This window comes from Giraffa tippelskirchi, chromosome 3 (assembly GCF_054371585.1).
Source record: "Giraffa tippelskirchi isolate mGirTip1 chromosome 3, T2T-mGirTip1v1.2.pri, whole genome shotgun sequence".
NCBI lineage: Eukaryota > Metazoa > Chordata > Mammalia > Artiodactyla > Giraffidae > Giraffa > Giraffa tippelskirchi.
In genome coordinates, this window is record NC_137277.1 from 27,130,327 (window position 1) to 27,144,217 (window position 13,891).

The window sequence follows — 13,891 nt, forward strand, 5'->3', positions numbered from 1 at the left end:
TAAACACACGTCTGCACACGGCGCCGCTCCAGGAGGCTGAAATGAGTGTAGCGTGGTCTAGTTTTGTGGCCTACAGCTCCAGACACTGCTGTGTGTTGAAAATAACATGAAAATTCTCCTCGTTTCACCATTTAAAATATATTTGACGTCGATTTGACCTTTGCAGGGGCCTCCTTCCCACCAGGTCCCCTGCCCCCACTGGGACCCTCTGGGGGCAGGGACTGGGCAGCACAGCACCAGCAGGTATGGCAGGCAGGGGCACCGTGTTCTGAGAAACACACCTGGGCCTGACCGGACATGAGCGGTCCACAGACACACACACACCACCCTCGGCAGGCAGGCACAGCTCTGCTGCCGGAGCCCGGCACATGCATGTACGTGTGTTTGTGGACAGATGCACACAGGCCTCCTAACATGCAGTTGTGTGCAGATGCTCACCTTTGGAGGTAGCACACTCACATAGTTGTGTGGCTGTCACCTTCTGCCAACGTGCACAGAAGCCTCATCCTGTCACCTGTGCTCCTCACATGCCCATGTGGACAGAATCAGGGCAGAGGGCTGGTGGGACCACAGCTGGTGTCTGTCCTCAGTGCTGTGTGCCCAGCCCCACAGCCTGGAAACATATTCACCAACAAACACACAAACAGACCCATGGGTAGATACACACATAGTATCATACACAGACACCACCTGCCCGGATTCACACACATGTGGAGATAGTCATGGACACACATCTGCAGGACACCCCCATGCACAGACTCGAGCACTTCCAGGAAAAGCTGTCACTGGACATACTTCACTGGCACACGGATGAGATGACTCAACATGGGAATTCACGTCTCGGCTCTCACACTTGGCTCCAGGCCCCTCCCCACATAAGCAGCTTGCTTTCTCAGGGCAGAGGGTGCCTCGGGCAGCTCCAGCCACTGCACCACCAGGCCCAGGCTGCCAGGAAGCTTCCTAGAAATATCACTGCCAGGGGGTGAGGGCAGAGCAAGTTTGTACACCCACCTGCACAGCACACAGGCCACATGTGACCTACACCTGTGTGCCCACAGACTCCCACACAACACACGTGCTCTGTACACACACAGCCCATGGCACACTGAACACTCAGTGGGTTCACACACTCCATACCCCACACACGGGCACAGACACCCCAGGGACCACCTGATCCTGCCTCTGCACACACAGCTCCTCCATCTGCCCTCCTGCTTCAAGGGCACTAAAGAGGGAGACTATTTTGGTCTTTAGCACAAGCAATAAATAAATAAATAAACACAGAGGAGGCAAAAAGCAGATAGTGGAGTTTGAAAACACAGCATCTGCCTTTGGTGAGAGATGAAAGGCAGCTCGGAGTGGCCCTCCTGCAGAGTCTGTGGCCTGAGTCATCCAGTGTGAGCCTGGGAGGTGGACAGGCCTGAGAGGAGGTGCCCCAGGCCACTCGAGACAGCTGGGGCCTGGGTGGGGTGCGTGGAGGGCTGGCCCAGCAGGCCTGTATGCCAGCCCCAAGCGACCAGGGCCATCTGCTACCCTCATGGCTCCCACGGGGACTCCATACCCCCCAGGACTAAGGCTGAAGAAGCCTGGGGCTCAGGGCTGGGAAGGAGAGAGGCCTATCCAGTAGATCTTGAGCAGACGAGCAGCCTCCACCTGCCTCAGATTGACCCTTTTAACTGTTCCTGACTGAAAGTTGGAGTGTGGTCTGAGGCCAGGGCAGGGCTGTCTGGGTGGGAATGGACAGTTGGTGCCAGGATCCCGCATGGCCCCTGACCTTGGGGCAAGCCTTTAGCTGCCTCAGGGTTGGAGGAGGGGAGGGGCCAGAGTCCTAGCACCTCCTGGTCGTGAGTTGTCCCACAGCACCTGGGCAGGTGGGCTGGGGAGATGCCAGCTCTCTAATGACTGAACAGCCCAGTCATATGTGAGCACAATGCTCTCAGCAGTCCCGGCAAAGGCCCAGACTCCATCCTGAGGCCTGGCCCCTGCCAGCTGCTTTCTTCATCAAGAAGAAGCTTGTGCTGGGCAGTTCTTGGGCTGGCAGAGCCAAAAGCCAGTGACAAACAAGGAACCCAAGCCTCTACCTGACCCAGAGGTGTGTGCTGACAAGCTCACCTTTCCTAGGACACTCCTGTGCGTTCAGCATTAGGGCACAGCCTGGCTGGGTCCTGCCCAGGCACACCGGCACTGCTCACCTTGGAAGGGTGGGGTGCCAGGTCAGCCCAACCTCTGCAGAGAGAGGAGTATGGTGGAGTCGGGGGCTGCGGAGAGGACGTGTGAATCCAATAAAAACAGTGACAACTGGAGCCAGACTCCCAGGGTCTCTAAGGCACGACTCATGCTGGGGATGGGGCTGAAACGCTTCCTTGGAGTTGGGGAACCCAGCTCTCCTTCCCACGGAGCCATCCACCCCCACAGTTCTGGGGAAGGGGTAGAGGCCGCTGGGCAGAAAAGGAGAGAGAAGCAAACAGGAGAACCCGGCAGGTCAGGGTTGGGGGCGGTGGGGGGCAGGTCCCATCCCGGCCCTGAGACATGCCTCGCAGGAGGCACAGAGTCAAACTTGAAAGCTCTTCCAAGACTTTTCCTGGCCCTTACCCCCACCCCAGTAACACTGGAAAGCTTCCATTAGGATTATTAACATGGTCTCGGTATTGCCATCACAAACGAAATCCAATTCACTTTCTGAGCATAAAGAATGGGGGTGAGCCCCACGCCTACCCTGCAGGCTGCACCATCAGGCACATGCGCCTTCTTCACAGAAGAGAGGCCTGCCCAGCATCAGGAACTTGCTGGAAACTCCACTCAGCTGCTTGTATCCTAGCAGACTAACAGAATTCTAACTGTCCTTCTTTTTTCCCCCAACAAATTATAAAAATCAATCACATGTTAATTTTTTTTTTTTTTTGTAAACAGTCTTACTCAAACTAAGATTGAGAAAGCCAAAACTGGTGTTTCTCCCCAACGTAAAAACCAGTGAGGCACCCTAAAGCCTGCCGGCCTTCGCAGCGAGGTCGGGTGGCTGGTCAGCCATCTCTGGACAGGCTGCAGCTCCCTCCTCAGGCAGAAGCCCCTGGCTCCTGCAGCCCAGCGCCCGGAGGCCACCTCCCAACCCCTGGGCCTGCCCCAGCCCCAGAGGTAGCGCAAGCCACCCACTCTCCCGCCAACATTCCCAGGCGTTGTAAAGAAACATAAAACATCTAAAACGCTACTGAGTCTGCAACCAGGGCCCAAGCTCATCCTGCTCAGGCCCAGAGAGGTTCAGGCCTCTCCTTGGCGGGGCAGATGCTGCACCTCGGCTGACCGATGGCAGCTCAGATCTCAGACTCCCGTCTGTAAGGCCGCTGCTCAAGGGCTGTGCCGGCCTGCGGCCTGTCAAAGTCACGCCTGGCCTGGGGGCCGAGGTTGTCTTGCTCTCCGTCCACCTCGTCCTCCTCATCACGGCTCAGGAAGGCCAGCTCATTCTCGTAGCAGAAGGAGTTGGTGCTTGGCAGCAGGAACTTGTTCTCCACCAGGTCCTTGGCACTGCAGCGGGGCGTGGATGGCACCTCATACGTCTTGTGGAAATGCGAGTAGTCAATCTTGTACTGGTTCTTCTCCTCAAAGAGGACAGGCTCAAAGCGGTGGCCCCACAGGATCTCGTTGGCCAGGTAGGAGCTGCGGGCCTGTGTGGTCATGGCCGTGGCCTCAACCATGCCTTCCAGGATGACTACAATCTCGAAGTCATCCGTTTCCAGGTCCTGCCGGCTGATACCGAACAGAGGGCTGGCCTCGTCGATCTCGTGCAGGATGGTGATGGGAGACACCAGGAAGATGCGGTCCAGGCCCTTGTCAAAGCCAACATCAATGTCAATCTGGTCCAGCGGGATGTACTCGCCCTCCTCCGTGACCCGGGGCTTGATAAGCTGGGCCCGCACATGGGCCTCCACAATGTGGCTCTTGCGTAGGTTGCCCACGCGCCACATGAGGCAGAGCTTGCCGTCACGCAGAGCCACCACCGCATTGTGGCTGAATAGCAGCGTCTGTGCGCGCTTCTTGGGCCGCGCCATCTTGGCCATGATGGCGCCAATCATGAAGGAGTCGATGATGCAGCCCACTATGGACTGCGCCACCACCATGAACACTGCCACCGGGCACTCCTCGGTCACGCAGCGCAGCCCATAGCCAATGGTGGTCTGCGTCTCAATGGAGAAGAGGAAGGCTGCCATGAAGCCATGCACCTGCAGCACACATGGCGTGCGGCCGTGGGCCTCGGCGGGCTCCAGGTCCCCATGGGCCACAGCAATGACCCAGAAGATGACACCGAACAGCAACCAGGAGGCGAGGAAGGCCAGCGAGAAGATGAGCAGCATGTAGCGCCAGCGGATGTCCACGCACGTGGTGAACATGTCCGCCAGGTAGCGCTGCGACTTCTCATCCATGTTGGCGAACTCGATGTTGCACTGGCCGTTCTTCTTGACGAAGCGATTCCGGCACCTGCGCCGCGTGTGCACCTTGCCGTTGCCGAAGCCGTTGGCGCCTGACATGGTGACCAGGTGCAGCCCGTCCTCCTCTGAAGACACAATGCTGTAGGGGTTTGTGCGGCCGGACGCAGTCATCCAGGAGGTGGGGGCAGCGGGACCCCGCTCGACCCCAGACTGGCTCAGGATTGGGCAGCTCCTGCAACAGAGAGGATGGCGGGGCTGACGGTGGTGCTGGCGTGGTTACCGCAACCACCCCCCCCACACCTCCACCGCCGGCCCAGCCATGGTTGTGGAGACCCAGACTCACCCACAACCAGCTCCTGGTCCTCCCTCCCATCTTAGCCAGCTCCTCGCCTGCCTCCATCCTCCCAGCTGCTCCAGACAAGAACCCTGGGTTCTTCCTCAGTCCCCCTTTCTCCCACCAAGGGCTCTGCTTTCCAATATATTCAGGATTCAGGATCCAGCTCCTTCTCCTACCCTCCCAGCCTGAGTCCTTGAAATCACTCACAAAGACCAGCATGAAAGCCACCATGCTGGCCTTCCTGCTCCCACCCTGGTGCCAGTGCCCACGGCAGCCACCAGGAGTCAGTCCATCTCGTCTCCAGCCTTGCACTTGCTCGCCCTTGGGCCCACCTGGACACCCTCTTCTCAGCCCTGGCTTTGATGCCTCAGGGGCATCTTCCAGGGCCTCCCTGCACCTGAGAAAACTGTGCACCCCCCAGAACCCCATTCGAATCCCACACATCCCCCTTTGACCTCATAACACTAGTGACCGCAACAGCTTCCTCAGGGCTGCACAAGCCATCCCACCATGAGACCACCAGCTCCCTGAGCACAAGGGTTTGCTGTTTGTTCATGGCAGTTTCACTCTTGGGACCTGGGCCTGAAGGACACCCAAAGCTGGGCCCACCACCCCCCTGACACACTCTCCTCCAGGTGCCTATATTCACTGCCCATAAGCTAGGCCTGTGGCCTCCCCATCACCAGAGGTGGCTAGAAGGGGGCCCATGAGTCAGCCTCCAGGGAGGTGGTCACTGACGGCTGACCTCAGCCTGGGGACCTCCACCACCCCTGCCTTCCTCAGCTCTAAATAAGAGCATGTGGGGAGCACTCAGAGGAGTCCTCGTCCTCAGCCCACTCAGCACAGCACCTGGTTGGCACACACAGTTGCACACTGGGCAGTCTCAGGCCACACCCCATAGCACTGTTCCCATGGCCAGACAAACCCCGTTCTCACTGCTGGGGGCAAGCATCCAGGCCCCAGACACACAGGTAGCCACCCCTCCCCATGGCCCTGCTGGCTCTGGGGCAGCATCTGTAGACGGGAGATCCCAACTCCACTTGGCCCCATGGGTGGGCACTAAGGCCTCGTGGCTGTCCGTGGCAGGGCACTGATGGACCCCACGCCCCCCGAACCCCAAACCAGTCACACCACGAGGTCAGAGACAGACGAGCCTGGGAGGGCTTGAGTGCACTGAGATGTTGAGGCCAGAGAAGATCCCAGGGCAGCCGGACCACGAGAAAGGGAATGGAGATGACAGCCAGGAGGTGGCAAAGTTGGGATCAGCTGTGGTCTGTGGGATGGGGGACAGCCAGAGCTGCAGAGAGGGCACCACCTCTGACCTCTGCTCCAAACACCTGGGAGAAGGTAAAGGTGGATCCCACTCAACCAGCCAGGCTGCAGACCCCTCCTAGGGTCCGTCCGGTTGCCAGTGTCACTGCATCCCCAGGTCTGGCAAGTACACAATGCTCCCAGCTCATCCGTCCACAGGGAGAGAGGCCAGACCCATCAGCAAACACTCCTGGGTCACTCCTCAGCAGCCCAAGGAGGTAACTACTGTGGCTATTTCTACTCTCTGGATGGAGTTTCAGAGAGGTCAAGTGACTTTCCCAAAGTCACGTAACCACTAAGCAGGAGAGCTGAACTCAGAACTACTTCTGTTTGACACAGGTCTCCCACTGTGGGGACCCCAGGCTCTGCGGCAGCTCTCCTCACGCTGCCATTCTCCCCTACAGCTGCTCCAGCTGACTACCTCACACTGGGTCTGAGGAGCCAAGGCCTGAGGCTATAATGGTGGGCGCTGCTTCTGCCTGGGCCAGGAGGCAAGGAGCAGGCAGTGGGGGTACCTCAGGGACTGTGCCTGGAAGACAGCCCAACCCAAGATTCCTGGGCCTTCCAAGTGGAGGTGACCAGGATGGGACACTCAGAAGCCGGTAGCATGCCACCAGATTGCAGGGGGCAGGTCTGTGTGGCAGGAGGACTTGTGGGATGTCCATCAGGCCACGGCTGCTCCGGGTAAGGCTCTGAGCAGCTTGAGGCCTGCAATGGGACAGAATCAAAAGAATCAAAGGCCAGGAGAGCCCAGACTGGCAAGACTGTTCCCAGCAGCTGGGCAGCCTCACATGGAGGCTGTGACTTGGCCAGCTCCCAGGCAGGTGGCGGGTGTCACAGTGACCACTGGCATCTCTGCCTGGGCTGGGTGCCTATGCCCCACCCAGGCCTATTCTATTGATGTTCCTCCTAAAACCATAGAGAAAATCCACGGGCCACATTCACAGCCACTCCCCCACTATTCAGAGCTGGAAACTGGTACTTAAAGTTACCTAGGCAAAGACCCCTGGAAGCCAAGGAGCAGAAACACAGCGGACAGCTCTGTGTGCATATGGGTGCACGTGTGTGTGTGCATGAGATGCCAGGGATGTGAGGAGTCCTCGCAGGCACTTGGTGAACACACCACCACAAAAAAAGGCTGAGAAAAGGACCCACAGTAGGAGCCCCAGTACCACAAACTTGCCAAATATCCAGGGACCCTCCATACAGAGAAGGCAAGGTTGCAGGGCTCTGTGGTCTTTAAGGACTCAGTTTAAGAAATCCCTGGTGGTCTAGTGGTTAGGACTCTGCACTTCCACTGCAGGGGGCCTGAGCTGGATCCCTCCCCTGGTCCGGAAACTAACATCCCAAAAGCTGCAGGGCATGGCCAAAAAAAGGAAAAGTGGGACAATATCCTCAACCAGGGATGTACGGGCCTGTCTGGTTCCTGCTCAGCGGGTGCATATGGTTAGATTAGACAGACAGGAAGCTCAATTTGCTTTGCTGGAAGAGGCCTTAGCAAGCAAGGAGGCTAGCTCTCCATTTTATAAATGGGAAAACTGAGGCTGAGACTTGTTTCAGGTCACAAAACACCTCGTGGGCCAGGATGAGATACATAATAAAGACAATAGTTAACACCATAGCAGTTGGAAGCCCAGGTTGACCGGCGGGGGTCTCAGATGTTGCTAGGAGGGGAAGGGGAGACAGGCACTGGCATCTCCCACCTGAGCCAGGCCAGGCGACTACAGCAGTGGAGGTGGGGTGTGAGGCACCCCCAGTGGGCTGGACCCAGAGAGCCCCAAGGGGAATCAAACCTGTCCTGATCCCAGTGTCTCCAGAGCCGGCATGCCCACCGGCCACAGCACCCATGCACAGAGGCTCTGGCACCTAGCAGGCTCAGTGCATCAGCAGGGACTGGGCTGGGAGCTTTTAGGCAGGCAGCTAACACATGACTACCGGTGGGGCCGAGTCATCAGGAGGTGCCTCCAGATGGAGTGGGCCACCCTCTGCCAGGTCCCCTGAGGCTCTGGGCCTCAGGTTTCTGCAGCATCCGAGAGGAGACCAGGGTGAAGCCAAGAAAGCACTGACTAGTTGGGTCGATGGAAGGGCCACTGAGGAGGAGCTCAATGTCCCCCTCCCTGGGAGGCTTCCCAGATGGCAGGACCCCTTCATAGATGTGAACAGAGTGATCAGTATTTGTCAGGCACTTACTACCTGCCAGGCACTAAGAGCTCAAATAGCTCATGTAATCCCTTCTTATGACTTCTGGGTGAGGAAACTGAAGCTCAGAAAGCTTGAGTCATTTACCCAGGATCACACAGCCTTTCATGAGTGAGCACCTAGTGTAGGGGGTTGAAGAGAACTCAACTCCCCATCTCCTTATCTCCTCCAGGCCCCAAGGCCAGATTGTGGACATGACACTGTATTCTTAGCCTCAGTCCTCAGGGTCCCTGCAATGTCACATGGAGATAAGACACAAATAGCCCCTCTCTCAGCACACAAAAGCAGAGGCAAGACCCTCACAAGCACCCCCGATCTATGGCCATTCAGGCCCCGCTTGGAATATCCAGGGAAGGGGCACTCACTACCTCATGGTCAAGTCCTTACAAGTCCATGGTCAACTGGAAGAATCCTTACAAAGCACTTGTCTCAGGGAAAGCCAGCATGTGGCCTACGAACACCTCCTTCTCGGTCCATGCCCAAGACAGACATCATTAATCCATCACAGAGCACTTTCTCACTATAACCTGTGGTGGCCGCGCCCTCTTTTCTAATGCAGACACTATCTATCAGACTCAGCACAAGGGCTTGAAAAATGCAACCCTTCATCTGCAGATGGGGAGACGGAGGCTCTGAGAAGGGTGGTCTGGGCCAGGCTTGGAGAGTGCACCACAGGGAGACAGGGCAGCTCAGGGTGCAGAAGTGGGGGAGGGGTGTCCTTGGCATGGGGAGGGCAGGCTGGCACCTCAGGGTTCAGTAAGCAGGCTGAGGCTGGTTGCGGAGAGCCCAACACCTCTGCCCTAACAGTCTGGGGAGACCTCCTGTGCCTGCCAACCTTTCCCAGACACAGTCCTTCCCCTTCCCCAGATGTCGTGCCCAGGCTGCAAACATTTGGGGTCAACAGTGTGCAGGCCTTCAGGGTGGGGCCCCCGCAAGGCCCCCATGAGGTCTGAGGAGAGCTGTGTGCTGGTGATGGGCCTGGCCGATGCTCAGCTGTCCCTGGGCCCTCCCCACTTCCAGGCCCACCTGCCCAGTTTCCAAGCACCAACACCAGCCTTTCCGCCTGTGTATTGGCAGGCCGGGGAGCAGCTCCCCACTCCAAACAGCACACTTGGGGCGCCTGCTCTACTAAAGCTTGCAGGGCCCCTCATGCCTGGGCCTTCCTCAGGCCTCTGGGCTGCTCCTCAGCAGGGACTCCCAGCCCCACGCCCACCACCCTCACATCCTCCCAACACTGCAGAGCCAATAGGCTCCTCCTCTTCTCCGAAGCTTACCCTCTTCCCCCTAATCCTCCCCTCAGTCTCCTTTCCTCACACCCCTGCACCCAATGGGGTCACTGGGCAGCCCAACCATTTCCCCAGTCACCCCAGCAACAAGCCTTGCCACCTCCCTCCTCTTCAGCCCCCACATCCACTCCCTTCCCAGGTCCTATGCATTTTATCTCCTGAATGATCAAAGCCATCCACCCACTCCTTGCCCACAGACCCCCTCCTGTCCCGGCATTCCTATCTGGACACTGCAACAGGCTCCTTATGGATGTTCCTGTGGTGACCCTTGCCCCATGTAGTCCAGTCTCCAAATTACAACAAATGGGAATGCTGGAGATCCATCAGTCAGGAACCAGTGGAAGCCCACCACTTCCCTGAGGCCCTTTCAGATTCTCTGGCCCTGAGCTTCTTCTGTTAGGACCAGAAGGTGCTTTTCCACCTTGTGTGAGAGTTGGCTTTGCCTTGGCCCCATCTCTGGCCAATCTCAGAAGTCCAGAGGGACTGAGGAAGGCCTGGAACAGAGCAGGCATCCAGTAAATGCTGTTCAGACAAAGATGAGGGAATAAGCTGCTGAACAGAGGAATGGATAAGGAGATGCATGAATCAAGGAATGAGGAGACCATTACATGTACGAGTGGGTGGTCAAGTGTGTAGATGGATAAACAGGGCTGATAGGTGGATGGATGGATGACTAGAGGGATGGATCAGTTAGGTGGGTGAGAAATGTCTGGATGAGTTGGGTGAACGAATGAGTGGGTGGATGGATGTTTGAGTGGATGGATGGATGGACAGATGGACTGAGAAGATGGACAGACAGATGGACAGAGTGGGTGGATGGATGTTTAAGTGGATGGATGAATGAGTGGAAGGACAGATGGACAGATGAATATATGGATGGATGGGTGGGTGGGTAGATGGGTGGATGGATAGCTGGGGGAGGTGAATGGATGGAAAGATGGCTGGATGGGTTGGGTAGGTAGATGAAGAGTTAGATGGATGGAAGATGGATAGAGGGTGGATGAGAGGTCGAATAGGTGGGCGGAAGGGTGGATGGGCAGGTGGGTAAAGAGATGAGTGCCTGGTTGGAAGGATGACTGGGTAGACAGGTGCACATCCGTAACCCAATCTTACCTCTGGAACTCTATCTTCTAAGTAACGGTGCTCATCAAGCAAGTGACCGTCTTCAAGGCTGCACTAGCAGTGGCTGCCATTTCCCCACCAGCTGGAGAGGCCTCAGCGGCTGGAAGACCCTGAAGTTGACAGAGCACAGTTACCATTCTCCTTGGTGGGGGGAGCTCAACAGTCATAAACTTCCACACAAACCCCCATTTCTGCTTGCTTTCCCAGGACCCCGTGGAAGGTGGAGGACCCTGTGAGTCTGTTCATAACAACCCTTCAGACCAGAGAAAGGCAGTACAATGTGGGCCCCCAGACAAAGTGACTGCTAACAGTTACTGAATGCCTATTGCATGCCAGACACTTGGTAGGTGCTTCACAGACACCAACTCAGGCAAGCCTCACGACGTTGGAACCCTATGAAGTCAGAGCCACTGCTGCTCCTGCTGCAGAGACAAGGGTACCGTGGTGGTTCTCCTCAGGTCACTGAGGACCTCAGGGTGTAGCCTGTGTACCTGGCTACCTGCAGAGCCTTCGGCATGCCAACCACAGGCCCCGCTGTGAGCGGACAGCCCCTGACTTCCTCTGCAGGGTGCCATGAGGTCAGGGCAGTGGGCAGGGGGAAGGGGGCATCGGGGAATCTTTGGAGGCGAGTCCACCTGAGATGTCCTCTGGCCACGGTGCCCATGCAGGCTACCCTCTCGCAGCTACCATTGGCGGGCGTCCACAGTCATGCTGGATCTTCCAGCTGGGATTAAAGGAACTGGTGGTGAGTCAGCCCCACATCACAAGCCTTCTGAGGCAGCACCAGTGGTGGGTTTAGAAGCATACAAACCCAGTTTCAGTTGCAACTCTGCCTTTCACCAGCCGTATGACCTTGGCTGAGTCACTTCCTGGCTCCGGGCACCTGCTGATGCTTTTAGGAGGTGACCTGGATGGTCTCCCTTCACTCCGGGCTCACCTCAAGACACCCAGCCCTCAGCCCCCTGCTTTCCCATTCCTCATGGTTCCCAAAGCAGCAGCCAGGTGCCTTGCTATTGGCCCCTCTAAAAATGATGGAGGCTCGACCCCAGCCTCCCATCCGGCAGCTGGACTTTGACAGCGAGGACCAGTTCCAGGGCCTCTGACCTCTTGTCCCTCCCCTGGAGTGGACACCCACTGTGTCCAGCCCTGAGTGCTGGGTTCCTGGCCTCAGTGATACTCCAACCTTCACAACCCACCCTGAGGGATAGATGGGAAAACCGAGGCTGAGAGGGGCAAGGTCACCGAGAGCTGGAGCTCTGAGCAGGGGAGATGACACCGGCCATGGGGAGGGCAGACAGAGAAGCGCCTGCCTCCCACTTCCTGGGGTCATTCGGCCTGCCTGCCCCAGGTGCTCTCAGCCTCTGCCTCCCTGTTCCCTAGAACAGGCTTTCTCCTATGAGGGAAGCAAAACCAGCCCCACAAGGAGGAGACGGAGCCTTTGAGCAGAGCAGGGACTTGCCCCAGGTCACAAAGACAGAGTGAGTGGCAGCTCAGGGACAAGAGCCCAGGATCTGACACCTTCCCAGCACTCCGTCCCCTGCAGTGGCCACGGCCTATGAGACAGACGTGACCTCCAACCCTCGGAGGTTCACTAAACACGTTCCCGAGGTGGGGTCCATAGTCCTGAACAGGGAAGGTCAGAGCAGGGGCAGGGTCTTCAGCTGACAGGGATGACCTGATGTAACAGCGAGACTGTCCCTCAGCCTCCCAGCAAGGGAGGGGAGCCCTCTGCTTTTCCCCCAGGACTGTCCTGTCAGTCAGGGGCGGGTTCCTTCCCTTTCCTGCTCAGCCTCGCTCCAGTGCCATGGGGGAAGTGCACTGCACACAAGCCGGGCACCATGCGGCTCCACCACCACAGTCACTGTCCCCACCAATGACAGCCTCCCCTGGAGGGTGGGGCTCGGGGAGCAGCGAGCCTCAGCCCTGCATTCGAGGCCTGATCACCCCATAGCTCCCAGTGGGAACTTCCCTGGGCTTCAGGCTTCTCATCTGCAAAATGAGGAGGCTACAAAGAGGGTGTCCAGCATAGCAGACGCACAGTAAATGTCGGCCGTCCCAGGGTTCTAAGAGGATGACACCTTCCTGTGTGGCCCGGTGTATTGCTCTCAGGACGCACCCAACAGGCACTGAAGCAGGAGAGCCCTGAGCTCTGCAGGGGTTGGGTCTGGCCGCTCGCCCCCACCCCCAGCTCTGTGCCTGGGGTGTCACCTCTGGCAAGGGTGCCCAGTAAGTGCCGGCTACAGGAACCACAGCGAACACAACCCCTCAGACCCCTCATATTCCGTGGCCTGGAGACAGGGGCTGGATGCACTGACCACAAGGATAGACTGAGCCAAGAGGCCAGGAGGGATAAATGTCCACTCTCTGAGCTCCGAGGTGAAGTCAGGGCAGGAAGTTCTGGCCCCCAGTGTGGAAGACAGGTCATGCCAGGCACCAGGAAATACTTCTGGGGGTATTTTTATCTTGAGAACATCCTTCCACGAGGAGTAGGAGCAGGAGGGAGACAGGGTGTCCTTGGCCCCAGGCCCCTGGAAGCAGCAGAGGACAGGGACTCCTGGTGCCCTTTGCTAGAGTGGCCATTATAGACACGGCCCCACCCCTGGGCCTCCTTGTGTCCTGGGACCAAGTGGGACCTGGGGGGTCTTGGGGTTGGGTTACTCATGGGACCCCCAGCTCTGCTCAAAGTCACTGTGTGACCTAGGACAGGCCCCCATCCCTCTCTGGACCTCCCTCTGGGAGGCAAACTTTCCTGAAGGCTCGTTCACTGCTGGACTCAGCTGGGCACCAGGGGCTCTGTGATGGACCAGCAGCGTTTGTCTACAAGGGGAACCTCGCCAAGCAGGAAGACAGCGAGCTAGGTAGCACCCACAACAGACAGGGTCAGAGGCACGGTCAGAGGCACGATCAGAGCCTTTGGAGGCCAGGGGAGGAGTGTGACCCAGCTAGGGGGCAGGGGACTCCCTGGAGAGGGCCCAGCTGAGACCGACCACAGCACTGCCAGGAGCACTCAGGGTCCCAGAGAGCAGGGTGGACATTGGCTCTGCTCCGCACACACTGGGCCTTGGGTAAAGCTCACCCAACTCGGAACTCTGTTCCTACTACACACGACGGGGCTGGCTCTTCCAGCACCTGCATTCAGGATCCTAAAGATTTGGGGCTGAGCAGGGTGTAGAAAGAGATCCTAAAAGCAGGAAGACGATGTGCTGAGTGCCTGT

General features: G+C 57.8%; 1 protein-coding gene across 3 annotated transcripts in view; it reads right to left on the bottom strand.

Moving 5' to 3' along the window:
• Positions 1–122: 122 nt before the first annotated feature.
• The window catches only part of KCNJ12 (potassium inwardly rectifying channel subfamily J member 12), a 37,250-nt gene continuing 23,481 nt past the window's right edge, over positions 123–13,891 (bottom strand). For all 3 annotated transcript variants that reach the window (XM_081583387.1, XM_081583388.1, XM_081583389.1), the window contains 2 exons: positions 10,668–10,786; positions 123–4,653 (listed from right to left, as the gene is read on the bottom strand). In XM_081583387.1, the coding sequence (XP_081439513.1) occupies positions 3,309–4,592 (1,284 nt within the window). In that variant the 5' untranslated portion in view covers positions 4,593–4,653; positions 10,668–10,786 and the 3' untranslated portion in view covers positions 123–3,308. The remainder of the gene's footprint in view (positions 4,654–10,667; positions 10,787–13,891) is intronic.